Genomic DNA, 23,116 nt, shown 5'->3' with positions numbered 1-23,116 from the left:
GGGAAGAAAAAAATGCATTGATGGAATAATCTGGTCATTCATTATATTCAATGTAATCAGCTGACCTCACATAATGTTGCTGAACATAGACCTGACCAACAGCAGCAACCCCTTACCTATTTGCTTAGTTAAATCCAGGTAGCGACTTCTTTTTTGGCCAGGGAGTGTATGACAGTGTGATTTTTTGATGTGGCGATTTTCTTTCGGCCAGGCAGTGAATGACAATGCCTTTGTTGAAACATTCAACAAAGGCATTGTAAAAAGTCATTCCGTGAATTGTGGCTCGACGTGCGCTCCATACATAGCGGTGCCGTGGACCCCGTGAGCCTGTCTGTCTGAAGGAGCGTGGACGTAAAGGAAAGGAGGGGGTGAGAAATACCGCTCGCTCCCCATCCGTGCGTACATAATAATCTCACAATGCAGATACACTGATAATTACTGTGATGTTGTCATGTCACGCTAATGTTGCTCAATGCATTCGTCGGAATCTCGGTGGGCAGCGGCAGCAGCAGCGCGGCGGCAGGAACTACCGACGCAGGATTTGAGGTCAACTGGAAAACTAACGGTACACGTCCGGTGAAGAGAACGGGTTCCTCTGCTAGCATAGCCGGCTAGTCCCGCTCATTAGCCCCCCACCTATTACAGCTAATTTCGCCTTAAATGGGTGTCGTGTCAGTGTGGTTAGAGGAAGAAGGATGGCGTGTTTGTCACGTCGAGGAGCAGCAGGAGCCCGAGCAGTTGTTGTGTAGGGTTTTATTCACGTAACTACAACGTCACTGCGGGCTAATACGCTATAGCTCAACATGGATGATGAGCTAGCTGCGTTAACGTTCTACAGTATTGCAGTGCGACTTTAGAGTGAGTGCTATGTCAAACATGACGTTCCCACTAACGAGTATTTTCATAATCGATTAGTCGTCGATTATCTTCACGATTAATTGAGTAATCGTTTGGTCTGTAAAATGTCAGAAAACGTTGAAAAGTATTGATCAGTGTTTGTCAAGCCTGGAAATAATAATGTTCTCAAATGTCTTGTTTTTGTCCACAAACCAAAATGATTGATTTTTAATAATTGCTTTGTTGTATGGAGCAAAGAAATGAAGAAAATACTCACATTGAAGAAGATAAAACAATCTTAAATCTTGCTTTTAATCCTGAAAAAAGCTTCAAATCAATTACTAAATTAATAGTCAACTATATTGTTAATTAATCAAGTAATCGTTAGTTTCAGCTCTATATAACGGCATACAGGACCATATCTAGCTTTGTGGGGTTCCTAGTTTATCTGTTGCCGCTTTTCCACTATACTAGGGGTGTCCAATAGAGCTGAAACTAACGATTATTTTCATAATCAAGTAATTGGTCGATTCTTTTCTCGATTAATCGTTTGGTCCATAAAATATCAGAAAACCTTTAATGCTAATCAGTGTTTGTTAAACCTGGAAATGAAGGTGTTCTCAAATGTCAAAACAAGACAGCTGCAACATTATTCACTTCTAATGATTTCTTTGTTATCCAGGGCAAAGAAATGAATGAAATAACATAACATGAGGTGAATGCATGCATCTGTGTGTCACAGGTGGGTTTCAAACCACAACTGAACCTAAGCTGATAAATAAACAAGTTGACAGTGCAAACCAACTGTTAAGAAAGAATATTAAACTGACACAGAGTTTTGGGCATATGCATTTTAGCCCTTATTAGGTCCCCATTTCTCCCACTTTCTGCATTATTAAGCTTTAGTAAATTTCACGTCAGTTCAATAATTGTGCCTAAACCTTAATTCTGAGTCAGGGCTGCTGAAAAAACAAGCGTTAAGACATCTCCCAGAGTGAACTAGTGCAAATAAAGACTCCGCTATGGATGAGAGCACCAGATGAATTTGATACCTCTGCTCTCTTGTCTCAGATATTCAGCCTCTGCATGTGATTGCATTAAACAAAACATTGTCGTGTTTGAGTGCAAAGCTAACCAGTTTGTCCCGTTTAAACAGGCCCCAGTGTGGGATGTGCCATGTGTGCTAGCTGTGCGAGAGGAAAATGAAACCCAGTCGCAACCTCATCCTCGTCCTGTGCACCACACTGGTCCTGGGATTTCTCTACTACTCGTCAGAGAGGATCAGCTCACAAGGCTGGAGCCACAAATCACGTGAGTATTCTCTGGGACGTGGGCTCAACAGTTGGCAATTAATCTGTCGATTATGTTCTTGATGAGTTGTTTTTTGACACATTGAACAGTGTTTCCCAAAGCTCAAAATAATGTCTCATTTTGTCCACAAGCCAAAATGATTCAGTTAAAATATGGAGCAAAGAAACCCAGCTGAAAAATCAGATGGTTAAACCAATTAATCGATTACTAAATAAATACTTAGCTATTTTGATAATCAATTAATTGTTGCAGCCCTATTAATGATTAGTATTTTTAATTGAACTTTAACAGTACTCTTTGTCCTCACCTTTGTCCACTGCAGGTGCTCTGCTCACTTGCAGTGGACTGTCATTGACCCCCTTTATTTATGTATTGTCATTACTAGTCTTTCCGTCCTTATATCTGCACTGTGAGGGCTCTGTTGTGGTTAAAAGATTTCCTTTTCACTGCATCAAAGGATTCACTTGTGTTTAATTTATTTTCAAAATCTGCCCCCTCAAGCCCCAGCTTTGTCATTCCCTCATACTTTTACTTTTAAACAGTGTAGTAGCTTCTTAATTTTAAGCCACGCATTAACTTCAGACACCAACTATTAGTGTGTTAGTTAGTTAGTGTTAGTTTTTCACCAGATGAGGGAGCCAAAGTCTTAACTTGGAGACAGACCGATTCATTTGTGGTTTTCATTCACCCACCTCTTACACCATCCCCCCAAAAGCAGTGAGCATTCATCATCACGTTACACTCATTGCTGTTATGAAGTGGTTAAATTCTTAAAGTATGTAATTCAGAACTATTCAAATGATTCTTTGGTGCTGGCTTGACACGCACTGTTACAAATGAGTAGTTTGAATTAATTTAGAATTCCACCTTGATGTCAATTGATTCCACTGCATTTTTCTTAGTCCACACAACCTTTTTTTCTGTACTGGCTGTTTATACTTTCATAAATACTTCTAGATAATTGAATTACTTTTTTACCTCAGCATTTGCAAGCAAGTTGAGGGGAAGAAGGTTTGTGCAAAGCTTGTAAAACCAATTAAATAAATCGGAGCTTGATTCTGGTGATGGGGGTCAGGAGATCGGAGGCGGCGGGTGGGAGAAGGTCAGTCAGATAAAAGGGGTTGAGGTTATTTAGGGCTTTGTATGTGATGAGGAGACCATTGTACTTGATGTGGTCCAAAACAATCAAGAGAATAGTGTTCACTTGGTATCAAGGAACATAAGGCACACAGAAGTTGTCTTTGGCTAATGAAATGGTGCTTTTTCCATACAGCTCGAGCACTGCTCTGCTCTAATTGACTCGGCTGGGTTTGTGTAAAATTAAGTCATGGCAGTTTCGTGCAGCCTGATACCCAAACAATGGAGGCAATGGTGCACGTGCTGCTCGGCCTGTGGACGGACCATGGTGTATTCTTGCGGACAGCAGCAGCCTTGTATGCTCACTGCAACACACCTGCGGGTTTTAAAATGGCGGGTTTGAGTCGTGTTGGACTACGCACATGACTCTTCCTGACCGATTGGTGGCTGGCAGTCTCTTGACAACACATTTTCATCACTGATGAAAAAGCAAAAAAAAAAAAAGGGGAGGGGAGAGTTGTGCTAGAACTGTATAATGGAAACGCGGCATAAGATGCTGGTACCAAACAAACGCTAACCAAACTCTTAAGTGATGAAGATCTCAAACAGCCAAATAACATCTACCTTTAAATGTCAAATAAAAGTATGTGAGCTGGAAGCTGAAATGCTGAGTTGGACTTTGCTGGGGTTGGACCCTGCCGTACTTAAATCTGCAGTTCCCACATGGCCCAGAAACAAGCGCAGCTGCTTTGCCACGTCGTCTTCAGTCGGCCTTTCCAGCACAAGTCCAGAATCTGGCTCCCGCTCGTCAGCGCAACATCATGCACAATTCTCCCGAGATCGCATTGGCTCGGCTTAAAGAACGTGCCTGCACGCGTTCAGCTTTGGATGGTCTTCAAACTGAATTCTGACATGCTCTTAGCGCCGGTTAAATTAGTTGAAGGCACAGATGTGGTCACCTGTGTGAGTTCAGGAGAAATGAACAACACGCTACATGAAACTGTAGGAGGATGGAACGGCATTAGCTGTGATAACTTGTTGTTAAATTCCATCTTGGCAATTGTGGTCTAGTCAACTCGTGTTCACTTGACAGGTAAATTAGCCGTTAGGAGCATTCCTCATTCAGGACATTTATAATTAAACCTTAATCATCTGTACCACACCTTACCAGACTTTTACCCAGCTGTACCTCAGGAAGGAAGCGTTCACCTAAACCACAGATTTCTAACTTTCTGTTACCGATCCTGTCGTCCCGCTGTGTCAATTAATGTGCACCGAGCTTGGTGGGTTTGTGATAATTTGTTTGGACCCGGTATGACATCCATTCTGGATAATCTGATGTATGTGTAAATGCATCTTCAGAGAGATAGACTGATTAATTGGGACGATATTTGCCTTTTTTTTTTTTTTAAATCTGCAAAAAGAAACTTCATCATTAAAACTTTTATTTTTAGTTTTTTGATGACTTTTCCATATAAAAATACTGTGTATAATTGCACTGCAGTGCACATATTAAATATAGATCGGGGAGACGGACCATTAGTGTTGCTCAGTACTGAACTTAAGCAAGTTTTTGTATCATTTATTATCATTAAAGTGTTATTTTATCAGATGGAGGAGGAACATTGTGTGAATGCAAATCTTCAGGACTCATTAAATTCCACTGAACCGCTCACAACACAAACTATGTTTCCCATTTCACAGGAGCCATATGTTTTCTTTGTAGTCACCACTACCGTATTAACACTGATTAACACATCATTTCCTTTTCCCCCAATGGGTCAAATCTTACTTCATGATACAGCTGCACTTAGCTTTTCTCTCTTCCCGTCTACCTGTTGCTGACAGGTCTGTACAGTCAGACTGGTAAAAAATAATAAACTTGTATTTGCATCCTAAGGGCTGGAAACCAATGGAAAATGAGGGATTTCCAGTGTGTTCCAATGCTGCAACGATTGATCGATTACAAAATGGATCGATCGTTGTGTGTTTATAATTATTATATATAAATTATTCTATAATACAGCTTCTTAAACGTGAACATTATCTCGTTTCTCTTCTGTGACTCATACAACAAAAAAAACTGAAATTTCGGTTTTGTGGACAAAACATGACATTTGCAGACGTTGGCCCAATCCAGAAATGAATGGACAGATTAATCAATGATGGAAATAAGAGTTAGTTGCCACTTTATAAATGATAAGTTATTCACCACACTAAATAAAGGCCAAAAACTTACGTTGACATGTGCTCCATTACAGAAATTGTATGTTCTTCCAAATTAAATGACATACTGTACATGGTGGATGAAATTACCTAAAGCACTTAATCTACTGTCCTCTTATAATTCTTGTTTTCCTCTAGTGTATGACAAACAAGGATTCCTTCTAAAGCTGGACTGTAAACTGTGAGTATGCTCGTTTTTACATTTTATTCTGAAAAACTGTTTCCAAATGAGTCTTCCACTCAGCAGGTATGAGGTCCTAATTATGTAAATCTTTGACATTATAACAAAGAAAATGGAACGTGAGACACAGGGGGAAACAAATACAGGAAGTTAAAAAAATATAGATGAGGGAGGGGAGAAAACTGCAAAATTAAACAACTCAATTCCAGAAATGCACAAGAATCTACTACCCAAGGGAAGTAAAGGCCAAGTAGACCAAATCCAGAGTCCGTAAACTCAACTTAAAATGTTTTCCTATTAAAATAAACATTTCACATGCGAATTATGCAACTGAAATGCAATTTGTCTTGATATTTTTATTTTCTGCCCTGTCTACAGGCCTTTGGAGCTGATCATCAAGTACAACAATCTCAGTGAGGGAGCCTGTAAGCCCGGATATGCCGCTGCTAAGATGGCTGCCATTCACCCAAAGTAAGAGGACAAACCATACTGTATAGTTGTGTGTTTTTAAAGTGAGTTTGTTCTTTAACAGAAGACCAAGTAGAGTTGCACTATACCCACGGTACCCCGCGGTGCCAAATCCCAAACTGAATGATTTTATATATATATATGTATGTATATATATATATATATATATATATATATATATATATATATATATATATATATATATATATATATATATATATGTATGTGTATATATATATATATGTATGTATATATATATATATGTATGTATATATATATATATATATATATATATATATATATATATATATATATATATATATGTATGTATATATATATATATGTATGTGTATATATATATATATGTGTGTATATATATATATATATATATATATATATATATATATATATATATATATATGTATATATATATATATATATATATATATATATATATGTATATATGTATATACATATATATGTATATATATATATACATATATATGTATATATATATGTATATATATATATATATATATATGTATATATGTATATATGTATATGTATATATATATATATGTATATGTATATATATATATATATATATATTTATATATATATATATATGTATATATATATATATATGTATGTATATATATGTATGTATATATATATATGTATGTATATGTTATATGTTTATCATGCACCAAACAAATTTATAAGTAATAAGTATTTATAACTTGTACAAATACATTGCAGTTCATAAAAATAATAATAATCAAAAAAGGCTGCAGTATCGCGATACTACCCGGAACCGTGATACTTTGTCTGGTATAGTATCGTGGTTACTCATTTTGGTATCGTGACAACTCAAAGATCAAGTATAACTTTACTTTTATTATATACGATACCTTGGTTTTCCCTCTAAATCCCTGACATGAAGCAATGAGTGCAGTCGGTAAAACATTCATGCACTCACAGAAGGCACTGGATGAATTTCTTTTGTTCATGTGACTTTATATTTGTACTCTTATGATGGAAATAAGACTATGCAAAACATGTGTTTTATTTATCGATAATTAACCAACAAGATGAAAATGTTACATTCAAAATGGGCCCATTTAAAGTGTGCTTGTTCGTATCTTTGTGATCAGAAGAATGTAATTTAAGTTGGTCGAAATGAGTCCATACTACCTTCTGATGAACTATGTTCCTGATATCCAACAACAGATATCCAATTAGGTTCTAGTTTCATTCATTTTATTCACGTGATTCTTTACAACCGAGCGACCGAATGCAAGTAGAAACTGCTTCCTGTTTACACCAGCACATGAAATTAGTATGTTTGAATGGTTGTGTGGGAGCTAAACACTTGTCTGGATGGATGGAGGGACCTTTTGCTTTAAAACATTGATATTGTAACTTTATATATGGGGACTCAATTTTTTAAAGCTATCATGCCCCAAATCACACTATAAATCATGTATTATTTTTTAATTAGTAAACCCATAACTTCCAAGAGACTTCATTGTATGCATTCATTTAAAACATAAAAAGGTCACATTTGTTCAAAAAAAATGTCCCGTGACACATCTGTGGGTCCAAACCCCGTTTTTGGGAATCCCTGGCTTGGTTAATTTTTCATGTGTGCTCAGCTTGAGTGTCCTTACAGATGTTTCAGTGACCAGCACTCACTGTCTGTTATCTAATGGCAAAGGACTCTTAAGTACAACCCAATTCACTACTATATTCCAAAAAAATTGGCAGGCAGTGCTATATTATTGTCAGCCTCCTGAGTGGAGAGTGGTCCGATCAGAAAAGACAACATTTTGGCCTCTGTATTATTGAAGAGCACCACTGTGAAAGCCCTACACCTGCTTATATTTTCAGCCCCATCTATAAAACCGATGTGAAGAAGCAAGGGTCTGAATGGGCCCATGTGTTGCGCACATTCTATTTTTTGTCCTCTTCTGCTCTGTTTTTGTCCCAGTGCGTGAGAAGACCTCAGGCCGGTTCACTTACTCACTTAGTCTCTGAGCAGGAGAGACACGCAACCCTCCGACCCACACAGCATGTTAATGACACTGCACCCAAGGGGTCCAGAGTGTAACCTGTTAAAATAACACAAGTGAATTCTCCTCGAGAGAAAAACAAAAAGAAAAATGCCCAGGGCGTCCTCGACCCATTTAGTTTGCTGTCCATGTCCTCATGAATCTGTCGTCTTCTGACCATGATATTTAATTATTAACAATAATAATAATTGTCAAACAATTTAAATATATTCATGTGCTTATTTGTAATTGACCCATGTGTGTGCGCGTTCATGCAGAGTCAATTCAAGCTATGGTTGTAGTGTATCTGCGTCTGCTCCATTAGAGGACGAAATGCCCCCCCGTTTGTAGCACCAAAAAATGCTGTTTTCATTATGCTACGATTTGGTACGGTAATGTTTGGAATGGAGTCAGGCTTGTGTTCCGACAGAACAGTACCTTTTACTTGGTAGGCGTTGTGTGGGCTGTGACGGCAAGGTTTGGCGAACGACGACATTAAACGCGACACAATGGAGGATATCCAGCAGCTCTTTTTCTTTCTGCTCGCTTTCTGGCTGAAACGTCAAGCTTTGTATGAGAGTCTGCAGACGTTTGCCTTGTCTTCCATGGAATATTTCCACCGCTTGCAAGGGAGTGACGTTTTTCTCGCACCCAGTCAGATGTCTGTCCGTACTGTTCCATTTCCTCTGGTAGCCCAAGAAATAGAATGGAACAGTTGAGCCTGGTTATTTCTGTACTATTCCTAATGGAAACACAACAAAATACATAACATACTGAACCAAACCAACCTGTTTCACTTGGTGGAAACAAAGCTGTTGATTCAGCAACAAGTGGACTTGAAGTTTCTCTCAAAGACGTCTCATCTCTTATCCAAGAGGCTTCTTCAGTTCTTCGTCTCATCCAAGAGGCTGAGGTGAAACATTTATTTATTTAAAGCAGGGACGGCATATATCACTGAACATTAAACATGTAAATATACAAGATTGGAGCCAAAGGCTAATTTTCATGAGAAACTTGGAAGTCCAGTTGCTACCGACTTGGCTATGTTTTTGATAATGATGACCTGGATGAATGAGAATCTACACAGGCGTCCCCTTTTACCTTGATGGCAGGAGACAGTTTCTGGTTTAGCATGCAGCCTGGAAACAAAGTGGGAAAAACTTTAAAGTGTCTCTATTTTATCATATCAGTCACTCAAAGTGCAGGCTGTAGTAAAACTGTTTTCATGGGAACTTGACCTTCTCTCACAGCAGGTTCATCAAAACACCTTCAAACTTAAACAGTATTGAACACAAAAGGCTTGAAACCGCATTAGTAGTTCATTTCGTAACTGTTTCAGGAAACATTTTTTGTTATTTTGCAGAGCCACCTGCTCTCACTGATTAGCAGCAGTTTTTTGTTTTGCTAAATCAGTGCTCACTTTAAGTTCTTGATGGGATATTACACATGGAAAACAAAGCTGCAGGAGTTGATGTGGTTAAAGAAACATTTTTCTTTACGGTGTTCCGGTTCTTCCACTGAAAATTCCCATTTGGGTTCATGCACATTAGCGTTTGTACATTTTAAGTCAAGTCCAATTTATCTTGCACCAAGTATTTGCCAGCGCTTGTCACTTGGAGCAGATTCTGTACTCTATGACTCTTTAACAGTAATGTGAGGTATTGAAAGTTCTCGAGGAAATGTCATCACATCTGGCTTAAATATTCACTCTGACTCATGGATGAACTGATTAAAATTTGACCATGGTAAAAAAAAGCCCTGTGTTGACAAAGCTTATACTAATTCTACTTATAACAATATTTACCATTCTTTTTCTTTTTTAGAATTTGACACACATCAACTATCATTTTAGTTTGATTTTCAGAACTTTCCAACTGTTAACTGATTTTGACAAAGAGTTGATGCAATTATATTGCAATTTCCATTACGGTGAGAGAGAGAGCACATTCTTATTTTCCCTTCAGCATTTCAGGAAAGTTTTTAAACCTGTTGCAAATTCACCAATATCATGAATACCCAATTTTAAGTCCCTGTGCAATTTACTTTTTCAATAATCTTATTTTACTTGTAATATTAATATTGGATAAGCATGTCATTGTGTGATACAAACACATTTTCCAAAACCACACATTTAACGTTCTCATACAAATACTAGAGTTATTGCACAGGTTAAAATAATCAAAATGTGTACATACATACATACAGTATATAAGTATGGTACAGAAGTCCAGGTTTACCAAAGAGCAAGAAGCTCAGCTGTGTCTGCATTCATTAAAGCGTGTTCCTGCAAAGTGGAGGCAGATGTGAGTTTTTAAATGGAGCAGAACACGTTTAATGCTGTGCAGCAACAAACTGAGTTCACATAACTGTAATTTTTGATTTATATGCACTGTTGATCACAGCTTCCTTATACACGCACTGTGGCTCTTGTGGTGTTATTACCTGATGATAATGATTTGACGTTTATGACAGCCCCTGGTTGCCTGTTGCACCACTGGGACAGTGGTAAACTGATTTTAGCCTCATACAAAATGGCTAACCTAAATTTTTGTCACTTAATTTTGCTGTAAGACAGCCTTTCCTGCAACTGAAGTTTGTGTCACTTTGTAAACCACTCACTCCTCGTACCAAAGTCCACAGAAGTTGTTGATCCACAACTCGGTACAAATGGGTTACTTTGTGACCTCGGTTCTTCATTACCTTTAACTTAAACCAAATAAGGCGGCTTTAGCGTTACGTACAAACTCACCACAATGACTGATATTAAACATGTTAAGAAAAGGGACATAGTACCAGAGTATCATGACAGTGTCATTAACCATAGTATCAGAAGGTAGGGAGTTAAAGGCACAGAACTAGGACAGTTTCATCCCGATTGAACCTGACTACTTATTTTAGCAGATGAATTGTTAAATCATTAATATTATTTTACAGTGTATATTGAGTGTCAATTTACTGTCTTGAACAACCAAGTAGCTTACAATAAAATCGAGTATCCCAGTACCTCTCCGATAGCGATATGAATTGTCTTCCCCCATCTCATGTTCATCTCCTGTTATTTTAATATTAAAGGGTTGCAGCAAATATGCAAATGTAATTTTTACACACACCAGAAAATTACATAATAGTCATTCCAAGGAGAGCAAAATTGTGAACTGTGTAGGAGCTCTTCTTGGACTCGCACTAAAAGACACTAAAAGGCCATGTTATAATGGTGTTCCACCAAATGGAATCTCCCACTTGGACATACAGTACATGAGAAGGGGCGTGAACATACAGACATCCAGCAGAGCAAAACCTTTAATATTCACTTTCTGTCTAATGTAAAAGGAATGTCCATGACCTTTGCCTTTTCTCAATACATTAGCAAACATGAGGTTGAAAAGGCAGCGTGTTTAGTCCTGTTTAGAAACTTCAACAATGTTCACTGCTGCTGTATGTCAGTATGAGGGTTAGCAAACTCTGGTGGCCAAAGGAGCATGTCATTGGAACGGTGTTGGTTTAATCCATAGACGATAAGGATAAGTCTTGGTGCAGTCAGGTTAGGGTGCTCCATGCCACCTTCACTCAATGAGATTTGTCCTTTTTCTCACACTTGTCTCTGGATTTTGTCTTGAAGGTAAAGTCAGACCATCCGTGGATTATCTTGAAACCCAATGCTCTAAATCCTCTTAAGGATTCTGACATTAATCAGTGCATCTTCAATGTTAACATCATCAGGGCTGTGCTGTACTGTACGGGTCTTAAGACAAATGCTTCACTCTTGTTATAACGTGTTTTCTTGTGTATCAACAGATTCACCAAACTGGTGCCAATGTTCCTGGATCCAAATTACAAACGGTTCTCCAGGATTGACAATTTCCCTCCCCCTTTCGGAGTCAAATCACAAGGTATGAGTACACAGTGCACTTAATTTTGCAGTTAAAGGTAAAACGGGTGAAACTTATGATACGTGGTCCACGATACTAACAATTCTGTGATGAGCGATATATCGCAAGACAGTCATATTGCGATACATCACGATATCTGTGTAACTGAATTAAACAAAACGTCTGTGAAAAGTTGAAAGTGCAGGATTTCTCCATTTATTCACAACGTAGAGAAGTGTGTGTATTGAAGGTGGATTGAGCATTCCTTAACGTAGCTTTCTCCACCATTATCCCGCTGTAAATGCCCTCTTCTTCAGCCAGGTAATTTCCAAGGAGAGGAGACATGAGGTAGAACTGTTTACTTTAGATGTATTAATTAAAATATTAATATTTGCCCTTGTGTATCATACTGCACGAGGAAGGACGCTGATATATCAGCAAATAGATATTTTGACCCACCCCCACTTTACACTGCGTGTTTGCTTTCCATCCTGAACTGGCTCACTGCCCTGTCTACAGCACCGAGCTACATTCATCTCTACTTTTTATTTAATTTGGAACAGTTAAGTCTCAGAGGCGGCTGAATGGATTAACAGCATGTTGTAAGCCTGCTGCGGACATTTCACTACTACCACCTAATGTTTCAAAATCAGACAACAAGGCATTTATTGTAAATCGATGACAGGAACTTTGTCATTAGGCCCCTATATGTTGTTCTTGTTTCCTCTCCACAGTGAAGTGTCTGTAAAACACCACCATTGTGTTCGGCGCCCTGTCTTTAATGGTTGTATCACACTGTAACGTGATGAGGTGTCAGGACACCCAGCTGTTGGCTCCCAGCCTGACCTCTTTTATCACTGTTGCTCTAGTTGCTCTGGATATGAGGGAAGAATTTGCTTTCATCTTACTTGTTCTCCTCCTCCTGTCTCATAATCTGCAGAGAGGATCATAGATGTTCTCCTTTCAGAGATGAAGAACTATGGCCTTGGAGAAGAGCTCGACAGGTGAGTCCGTGCCAGATGTCCAGTCAAGATTTTACAGTATTTTGTCCATTTGTTATGTAACTTTAATATAAGAACAAGCATGTTATGAAGCTGCAATCAGCAGGATTTTTAGAAAAGTAGCTGATTGTTGGGTCTCATCTCCAGATTTTTTGGATAGAGACTTAATGAAGAAAAAATGAACGTCTGTATAGCCTTCTTTAAACTTACAGGAGCCCTTCACCGGATTTTGTGATGTCACAATTGCAAATGTATTCAATATTTTAACACTTCACTGCACAAAATTGAGGCAACGTCACTAAAATGGCGTCCGTGTTCCTGCTCACGAGGACGCACACATTTATCGACAACTGTCACGGCTCAACTCTGCTCTCCGTAGCTGCAGGAAGCTCTCATCACTACTCGGGCATTAATGTCTGGATCTCAGATGCTGTTCAATTCTTCTTTGACTGGAAGGTTTTGTCTTTATATGGAGCTGCTGGTAATGTCCTCAGACAGGACACAGTGTGCTGACCTCCCCTTTCATCGGCCAGCTAACACTTTCCTCCCAGAACGAAGCAGTGAAGAGTAAACACAGGACACGTTGTGCTGAGGGATGATCGTATAAAACAGTATAAAGAAGCTCATAATGGACTAATGCATTCATAAACTTTGTAGTTTTTGACAATAAAACCCTAATGACCGGCGTGAAGAATGAATAAATGACACAGTATGTGACCTGGAGGCCACTGAGCGTCAAGTGGAAAAGTCTTTGAAAACGTTTTTGAGAAAGAGCAACTGTTCAGTACGGATGGACGAGAAGAGCTTTAAATTACTCTGTGACGATATTTTACAGAACTTCAAAATAAAAGTGTGGACAATATGAAGATTACAATAAAATCATATTTACGATGCAAAATGATTCTGTACTTTTGGGGAAAAAAATCCTACTACTACTAACCTAAACTAATACTCCTACTCCTTTTCAAACATGTGACGAGAAGGAAATGTAAATGATTTGGCTTTCCTATAGAGATGTTCCGATTTTTTTCCCTCCCGATACCGATTCCGATACTTGTGCTGTGGGTATCGGCCGATACAGAGTACCGATACTGATACCAGTGTGTTATAAAAAAATATATATCATACTACGCCTGCATGACTGTGATATGATTATCATTGGTGGTAAGGTTTGGCTCAGGTTAAACCCTCTGTAAAACATGAACGAATACAGCAAATGGACACCATTTATTTTTACCAGTGATATGTTATTTCGTTTTTCAGCTTGTACGTTTGTTTCGACTCCGGTCAAACAACGCAGCACTGGCAGAGCTTCATGTTTCCATGACGACTGACAGGACATGTTATAATGGTGCCAGGACACGCGTGACATCATTTTTACATGACTCCAGATAAAATTAAAATTCAGTTAAGATGAGTCTCTGAAGTAATGCTAAACTTTAAAAACTCTTTTCGTTTAATAAACGGGCCGCTCCAGTTTGACTGTAGGCGCACTAACAGAGCTAGTGCAGCTAACAACACTAACGGAGCTAATTGGTAAATACTGCCAAACCGCCAACATGATGAGCTAACGTTAGCTCCTTGTCTACAGGTGTCGGGTGATAAGTTCTTCTTCACACCTCTAAAACAGTGCAACTGTTTCAAGAGTGGCGAAGAAGAACCGTGTGAGAGCTAACGGAGCACTAATAATTTACGTGGTATCGGATCAGTGCATGGACTCCAGTACTCGCCGATACCGATGCCCACATTTTCAGCAGTATCAGAGGCATTTCCGATACTGGTATCGGAATCGGAACAACTCTACTTTCCTAACCCCTATTCCTATCTTTCATCAAGTGAAAGATGTGTTGTTGTTTTTTTACTAACTAAATATTAGAAGACATAAACCCAGGTTATTGTCTTTCTCTCTTACAGTATGAGCTGTAAGACATGCGTTATCGTGGGGAACGGAGGAATCCTCACCAGCAAGTCTCTGGGGTCCAAGATTGACCAGTTTGATGTGGTGGTCAGGTTTGTAAAGACACAGAAGCACTACAGTGGCCCCCAAGGCCCAAAACACATAACCACAGTGAATGCACAGACTTTACAGTATCCTCACTTCCCTGGTGTCTCAGAGCACATCGACTGTTGCCAGTTCTTTTTTACTATTGTAACAAATGACTGCTGTCACGTACTTAGTACATGTTAACGATTATTTTGTCATTCAGCTGCGTGATTGACTGTGCTGCAGGTTAAACCAGGCTCCGGTGAAAGGCTTTGAGAAAGACGTAGGCTCTAAGACCACGCTGAGGATCACGTATCCAGAGGGAGCCATCCAGAAGACGGAGCACTACGAGTCTGAGTCTCTGTTTGTCCTCTCTGCCTTCAAAGCTCAGGACTTTAAGTGGCTGCAACACATGGTCTTCAACAAGAGGCTGGTAAGAAAGACGTGGCTGACCACTCTGTCACCAATTAAAATAAAAAAGTATTATAGCTGTGATGTCTATACTTTTAGTGACAATTTCTACCAAAATCTCTTTGACAATGCACACACTTTTGTGTTCTTTCAACAAAGAATATGGTTGCTGTGGTAAGCCGTGAGAGGGGGCAGAAGTGTCTCGTTTAGTGAGTGTAGATATATATGTGTGTGTGTGTATATATATTTATATATGTGTATATGTGTATGTGTATATATATATATATAGTCGCATTTCTACTTATTTATTTACACATTTTTCAACCAAACGCCAACAAACTCCAAGAAAGCCTGAATAATTGGACAATTAGTAAATTATGTCAGTTCCCCAAAACATTCCAATAACTGATAAAGAGACCAAGTGCAACACTTTTTCACCTTTGTCTGCCATTAAATCAGCAAAAGCGGATGACAGTAATTTATGATTTATTTGCACCAAGGACAGTGGTTTGTATTACCCACACTGGTTATTTTCTTCACGATCTATCGATGGATTGTGTAAACACTGAGTAATATTGTCCTCATCAATCAGGCATTCTCTTAAGCTAATACATTCATTTTTATGACCTGCTAATGCCCAATCCACAAATAACCCTCGGGTAAATCAGATTAACCTATACATATCTATATTCCCTGATGGTTGTTAAAGGGATTTGAGAATCGCTTGTCATGTGATCCCTCCTGCAGTGTGTCGATGTGTTGTCCACGTTATGTCTCTCTCTGTGCTGCCAAACAGAGGCGAGGTGTTAGATTTCCAGCTGCAATGGAAGAACAAAATGCTCCTAGTCAGACAGGATTACCAACACATCCATCAGTCTTGCAGGGTAACAGTGCTATGAGCTAACAGCTCATAACATGGCTGTTTGGCTTCTCCCCGCGTCTTCCTGCGTACATACCTCAGCAAACCCAGAGGCGGGTATCCCAGTAACTGTCCATAAAGAGCCATCAGGACTGGAGGAGCAAGCAGCTGCTAATTAGTCTAATGGCCCTTAGTATGCTGATCCAGGGGCTTCTTTTTCTGTTTACTACTCTTGTTTTTTCGTCAGTTGTTTACATGGCTTTGGACTCAGGTTATTGTCGTCACCTGCTGCTCAAACCTAATATTTTCCACTCTGTAACCCATCCTGTCCCCGTCACATGACCATAAATATTTACTTGTACTTATTCAGCATTAACGTGTCTCACAATTGATAAATATTCATTCATTCATGTCCGACTGCTTCATCCTCCACATGAGGATTATTGGGGCTAACAGAAACTAACAACCATGGATCTACTGTAATTAACCTAATCCCAGTCTGCATGTCTTTGGGCTGTGTGAGGAAGTCCAGGATCACATCCGGCAACCTTCTTGCTTGAGGCAACAATTCTTGCCACTGTGTGTCATTTGATAAACAGTGGTTTACAGAAATGAACGAGAGACATCAGAAAGATGCAATACTTGCAGAGGTGATATTAGGCACAATCACTTTTTGTACTGTGATTTCAGACATGATACCATTTAGTTTTTTTATTTTCAAGACGGTAATTTGGTTTCTATTGTTCAGCTCATGTTTTATGACAGTTGCAACAAACAATGCAGTTATGCACTTTGTGTTACTTTAACTGCAGACAACTGGACCTACTTACTCGTCCAAGAGGCTTCTTCACTTCTGACTAAGTGGTGGAAAAGTCCACCATCTATTCTGCTATGATTTCATAATTCATATTATCAGTCTGGCCAATATTGTTTTGATTATAAACAGTAGTACAGATCCTCACTGCTGTATTTCTGTATAAGATCATTTATTTTTTGGTATATATTATGTGCATATGTTGTACTCATCTCACATTTTAATTCCCCCCATCTCTCTCAGATTAGCACTGATGGCTTCTGGAAGTCAGTGGCCCAGCATGTTCCTCGGGAGCCCAGCGAGATGCGCATCCTGAACCCCTACTTCATCCAGGAGGCCGCCTTCCAGCTGATCGGCTTGCCGTACAACAAGGGACAGATGGGCAACGGGGTGAGCGTGTCTTTGTGGTCAACTGGAGGTTTACTATGGAGAGTGCGTGAGAATACTGACCCAACCCCCGACACATGTGTCACCCAAATCAAAAACAGATGAAGTAAGATGAAGCGTCAGGAAGGTAAACCTTGTAATTAGGGTTACAGTAAATAACGAAAGTTATTGTTGCATCCAGGAGAAAGCAACTACCAGCCCTATGACATTAGTTCTTCTTAATTAACTCCTGTCAAACCACTGATAACTATTTATATAATCCAACCATTGTGGTTTATTTTTAGTTGTTCTGGAGGAAAAGGACAACACTTCCTCAGAGGATGACTTCAATAGACTGTCATCAATAATAAACAATTGGTCAGTCACTTATCAGTTTCTACTTATTATAACTTATTTTTACACATCACTCGTCTCTTTATTACATGTTTACAGTGTATTTTACATAAAGCAATTTAAAATGTCTTTTAAATTAAATTTCCCACTAAAAACCTACAATAATAAGCATGGTTACATCCTGGCATTCCAGTAAGCTTTCAGATGAAGGTGCAGAGATGTTCTACAGTCAGTGTCCCATCCACTATTTATTTCTATAGCACATTTGAAAACAACCAAAGTTGACCAAAGTGCTGTATAAATACATCGCATAAATACATAAAACAGACAATGTAAACTAAAAGCAATATTACAACAATAAACAACAATAAAAACAAAATGGGCCGTGTTTATCAACAAATGATAGATTTTAGCGCAGGTACAGCAGTGCACTGCTGTTGTCGCCTCATGACGCTGAAATTCTAACGTCCCTTTGTGACAACTGACCAGAAAATAAAGGATCACGGCTTAGATTTCAGCAGAGGTTGTTAAGCGAACAAACTCCAACCTGAGCTTTGACAAACATTTCTGGATTTTTGTCAGAACCCAGCCTGACCCGACAGTTCCCGACGGGCTCGGGTCGGGTATCCGCGCTCCAGCTGAGGAGTAGCAGGAATGGCGAGCGTTGAGTTAATGGTCAGGGTCTGGAGCTCAGGGGGGGGGGATGGGTGGGCTGGACTCTCCTCTCCTCTGTGTCTGTTTGCATTATGAAGTCTTGTGTGAACACACAGCAGATGCCGCAGGGAGCCGGGCACGTACACAGCCTGAAAACAAACAGCGTCACTATTAGTCGGTTATAAATATAACCATGCCTCACATGTCACATCTGTAACACATCCACACAGTAACCGTATAGAGTGTGTGTGTATACTGTACTGTACGGTGTTTTACACACACACACACACAGTAAGTGCTGTGGGATTCAGGTCATGGCCAGGTCACCTGTTTCATACAAACTCTTAAACTTCCACTCGCATGTCTGCTTTTCAGAATATCCCAACCCTGGGGGCAGTTGCCATAACGATGGCCCTTCACAACTGTGATGAAGTAGCCGTGGCTGGATTCGGCTACAACTTGAGCACCCCCCACGCCCCTTTGCACTACTATGAGAAGACCAAGATGTCAGCCATCAAAGAGGTATGTTAAAGACGGGTTAAAGCAGTCACTCGGATTAATTACTCAAAGTAGAAGGTTTTGCAGTGTGGATTATTTGATTACAGGTCAGGTGGCTTCATGTTTACCTGTTGTTTGGTTACACACACTGAGATGAGTATGAACCATACAAAACATGGACATGAACACAGCGGATAAAACTGTAGCGCTTATTCTCATTCTGAAAATCAGAGGATGATGAGTCATCATAACAAGCAGAGCTACGGCGACTCAGCACACAGTTGTTGTGATTTCCCCGATTCAGTGAGTGTCGTTCTTTCAAACACCACTAAGCCCACACAATATTTTCCGAATTTTACAGAGATGGTTTATGTTGTATAAAATCATGATATGTCATCACAGACACAGGCAATTCATTACAATTGAAATAATCTGGTCTCACAGCTTGTAGCACGCCTGTTAAAACTTGCTTCTTTACACTCAGTGTGTGAATTCATAATTGTCCATAATTCATTTTCCATTAGTCAAAAATGTCCATAATTCAGTTTGGGTTTTTTTTTGCTGTCATTTACAGTGACAGGCCTGCTATCTTGTTTTGAGGCTTGTCTATTAAAACTTCTACTACTTAATAATATGTGAAACTACTACTTTATTAATATAATATGCAGGTTATCAGCAGAGTTGAAACATTAAGTCGTAGCTCTGGGTCATCAAAGCTGAATGTTAACAAACCTAAAAAGCCTCACTTACCTTCTCAAAAATGTCTTGACCAGAGAAGAAAAAAACAACCCTTTCTCTTATAAACATTGTTGAGATGTTATGGTCTGTGTGTAATACTTTTGTCCATATAGTGTATGTGTGTGTGTGTGTGTGTGTATATATATGTACACACATTCACACTTTATCATTTGTTTGGTTCTGTTTATATAAATCCACATGTACATGAGCCTCAAAGAGAAAAAGGAGAATATTAATGGAGGAGCCAGCTCTTGTTCTGAGCTGCTGCAGACGTGATAATTAATCATCCACACGGAGAAAAACGGTCTCTATGACCATATTGTCGTCCTCGTGTGGCTGAGTTATTGTACATGTAGAGGAAGCGTGGAAGGCAGGGTGACCTGCCAAAGCCCTGGACATTTCCTTTTTCGCTTTCACTTCCTTTTTAACTCCCATATACGTGGGATATTATGTACTGTTGTGACACACAGTCTTTAAAAACAGTAGAAAACAGAACATTATACTCTTCATTATAACTTCAAAATATTATGGCCCGTTGTTAGAGAATGTGTTTCTTCGTCCAGATTTAAGAGGCTTTAAAGGGATAGATTTTTAGCCACTGAATAAACGGCTTGCCTAATAAAATCTACACCCACTTAATCTTTTCTAACCTGAAGTATTAAAGAAGGGTCTGACCTTCCAGCTCCATTTAACCTTCTCTTTCCTGCACGTCCAAATCATGTCAAAAATGTCCATAATTCAGTTTTTGACATTCAAATATGTTTTTCATAAGATATAAGAAGAGACCCCCGGAACTATCCCTTCAATAAACGAAGCCTCCACACACACACACACACACACACACACACACACACACACACTTTGTTTGCATTCTGACCAGCAACGTGGCTGTTATTTTCCACGTTTATGCTGCTCAGGAACAGTTTACTGTGACCTTTTCTCTTGTTAGAAAACGCCTCTCAGGAATCTAGAAGGTAGTTTTTAGAGTGGTGGCGTGGGATGATGATGTGTATCTAATCTCAAGTGTCGGAACACCAACGGGCCACGGGACGCCTCGCACATGCGGCGTTGCCATTCTCACCACTTAACAGTGTCAGGCGTCATCCTAAATGACTGTTAAGCCAGAGTTTTTGAAACACTCACTCAGTCACAAGTGTTTCAGCTCAAGGTCCAGAGGCCGAGACATCAGAAAAAAATAGTTCATCCTCTCTGTGTCTTAAAATCTGCCAAAACAAATTCATTCATTTCTTCAGCACACTATTTGTTGGAAAATTTTATGAAGGCAGTTTTTACCTTTTAAAAATGTCCATAATTGTTTTTTTCTTAGTCAAAAATGTCCATAATTCTGTTTTTATTAGTCATAAATGTCCAGAATTCAGTTTTCATCAGTCAAAAATGTCCATCATTCTGTTTTTATTAGTCAGAAATGTCCAGAATTCCATTTTTATTAGTCAACAATGTTTAATGTCTCCTTTGCCTCCTTTTCTCACTTGAGTCCTCGTGTCCTCTGTCCTTCTCCACAGTCATGGACTCACAACATATCCAAAGAGAAGAAGTTCCTGATGAAGCTGGTGAAGGCCGGAGTCGTCCAGGACTTGACCGGTGGGATCTGTGGCGCGGTGTGTTGACCGCCTGGATCTCAGCTCACATCTCCACCTGCTCTGGCACCCGAAGAGGGGGGGGGACCTCAAGGCCCCCACGTGGAGGGCCACATGTTCCCAGCATGAGAGCAGAAGGTGTCACGTTTTCTACAGAGACACAAACACACACACTGCCCCACCCCAGTGTTGCACTTTGACTTTGAATCTCAGTATTTAGCTCGTCCTAGTTGCAGGTTAGTGAATATAAATATGGATTTTGGTGCCGTGGATTGGGAGCTAAAAAGCAGCAGCTGGACCAGGCTGCAGAGAGGAGGAGGAGGAGGAGGAGGAGAAGAGGGAGGAGGAGCCTGTGCCAAGAATTACCTCGACAAGTGTCCTTCTGCTCACACAGCTGAATGTAATCTGCATTAAACTTAAACTACGCTCATTCATATCTTCCTGTGCTGGATCAGAGGGAAGCGGGATCATCAGAGGAACACGGTGACCATCGAGACAGTATTATAGCGACGCAACGTCAGCGATAGTGTGGACGCGCTGTGGCTGCAGCCAACGCGTCACGATGGAGGCAGATGTTTGAGAATGGACAGAAACGCGCGTCACGCCACAGCAGTTTCCTGAACGTCGCCGTGTCTTGTGATTATTTGTCGCCGTCGCCGTGTCCGTGTAGATGTTTCATCTTCACCCGTCAGACCAAATCTCCCCCCTGTGTGTCTCTCTCTCCCTGACGCTCCTGTGTTCCTCTCAGCAAACGTCTCACTCCTCAATGACACCCGAACAGAAGATGACACTATGAAGAGGCGAGAGCATTTGCATGACAGTTAGTTTTATTTATACATATATACATATATATATATGTACATATATATATATGAGGCTTAAATCTTTTTAACTGAGCTCAGTTCAGTTCAGTATTTCCAACAACTTGCTGGTTCTGATTTTGGCATTTTGAGTGTTCTAACGACCGTTGTGTTGCACACTTGTTTTTCTACTCGATTACGTCTCATCGGTTCAGTTCAGGTGCAGAGTGCGAAATAAAAGTTCTCCAAGTCCGTGGGTCATTTTACATGATTTTGAAGCTGTGGCTTTAAAGGGCGCAGTGTGTTCTGATTTAGGGGGGTCGTCTCTCAAGAGAAATGGAATATTTAGAAATTCATCTTGCACTGCTTTATCCCCTGCATGAGGGTCGCAGAGGGGCGCTGGTCAGGGTCCAAATCATGTAAAAAATGTCCCTAATTCAGTTTTTATTCATCAAAATATCAATAATTCAGTTTTTACTCGTTAAAATGTCTGTAATTCAGTTTTTATTCGTCAAAAATGTCCATAAATCAGTTTTTATGTGTCAAAAATGTCCATAATGTTACCTGAAGGCCACCATAGCTTCTCATATATACACTTAGTAAATATCTATTCCTAGATGCCACTAAATACGTACACACTGGTCCTTTTAAGGTTAAAAGTTACATTGTGTTGCTTTAAGATGTAGTGGGGATTGCAGGTTAGGAGCTTCCTCAGCAGCAGTGGCGTAAATCTAGAACGTAACATGTACACAAATGACGCCGTTCCATTTGTTACCCACTACTTTTTAGAAGAATTTTTATGGTAATACTAAATTTAAAAACTTAAAAAGTGTGTAACGTAGTAGAAGAGAGTGGTGCCTCAAAGCGTGTGACCAATCATGAGCAAGCTGCAAATTCCTATCTCTCTATACATATATACTATATCTTTATGGTAATGTTTGAACATTGCTCGTACGTCTAGTGGACAGGAGGGGGCACTTGACTGAGACCAGGACGGACACACGGACGGACGGACGACT

General features: G+C 39.6%; 1 protein-coding gene across 3 annotated transcripts; it reads left to right on the top strand.

Annotated features, from left to right (window-relative positions):
• The first annotated feature begins 244 nt into the window (after positions 1-244).
• Positions 245-22,562, top strand: LOC122780291 (CMP-N-acetylneuraminate-beta-1,4-galactoside alpha-2,3-sialyltransferase-like). Of its 3 annotated transcripts, XM_044043134.1 has the most exons (12): positions 245-368; positions 501-565; positions 1,994-2,148; positions 5,590-5,632; positions 6,011-6,103; positions 11,947-12,041; positions 12,961-13,024; positions 14,936-15,031; positions 15,252-15,438; positions 17,333-17,479; positions 18,839-18,985; positions 21,223-22,562. In XM_044043134.1, the coding sequence occupies exons 3-12, from the start codon at positions 2,040-2,042 to the stop codon at positions 21,325-21,327; spliced, it is 1,086 nt and encodes a 361-aa protein (XP_043899069.1). In that variant the 5' UTR covers positions 245-368; positions 501-565; positions 1,994-2,039; the 3' UTR covers positions 21,328-22,562. The 3 variants fall into 3 exon arrangements, with proteins under 3 accessions (XP_043899069.1, XP_043899071.1, XP_043899070.1); XM_044043136.1 differs by lacking the exon at positions 501-565; XM_044043135.1 differs by lacking the exons at positions 245-368; positions 501-565 and adding an exon at positions 576-858.
• The last annotated feature ends 554 nt before the right edge of the window (positions 22,563-23,116 follow it).

Source organism: Solea senegalensis, linkage group LG14 (genome assembly GCF_019176455.1).
Source record: "Solea senegalensis isolate Sse05_10M linkage group LG14, IFAPA_SoseM_1, whole genome shotgun sequence".
Classification (NCBI taxonomy): Eukaryota; Metazoa; Chordata; class Actinopteri; order Pleuronectiformes; family Soleidae; genus Solea; species Solea senegalensis.
The sequence above is the reverse complement of the archived record's forward strand: the minus strand, read 5'-3'. Positions and strand labels throughout refer to the sequence as shown.

Excerpts from the sequence above, each read along its gene's own strand:
- LOC122780291 (XM_044043136.1), top strand. The coding sequence starts at position 2,040 with ATGAAACCCAGTCGCAACCTCATCCTCGTCCTGTGCACCACACTGGTC. Across the intron at positions 12,042-12,960 it reads TTTCGGAGTCAAATCACAAG|AGAGGATCATAGATGTTCTC; the intron begins GTATGAGTACAC and ends CATAATCTGCAG. Across the intron at positions 18,986-21,222 it reads AGATGTCAGCCATCAAAGAG|TCATGGACTCACAACATATC; the intron begins GTATGTTAAAGA and ends CCTTCTCCACAG.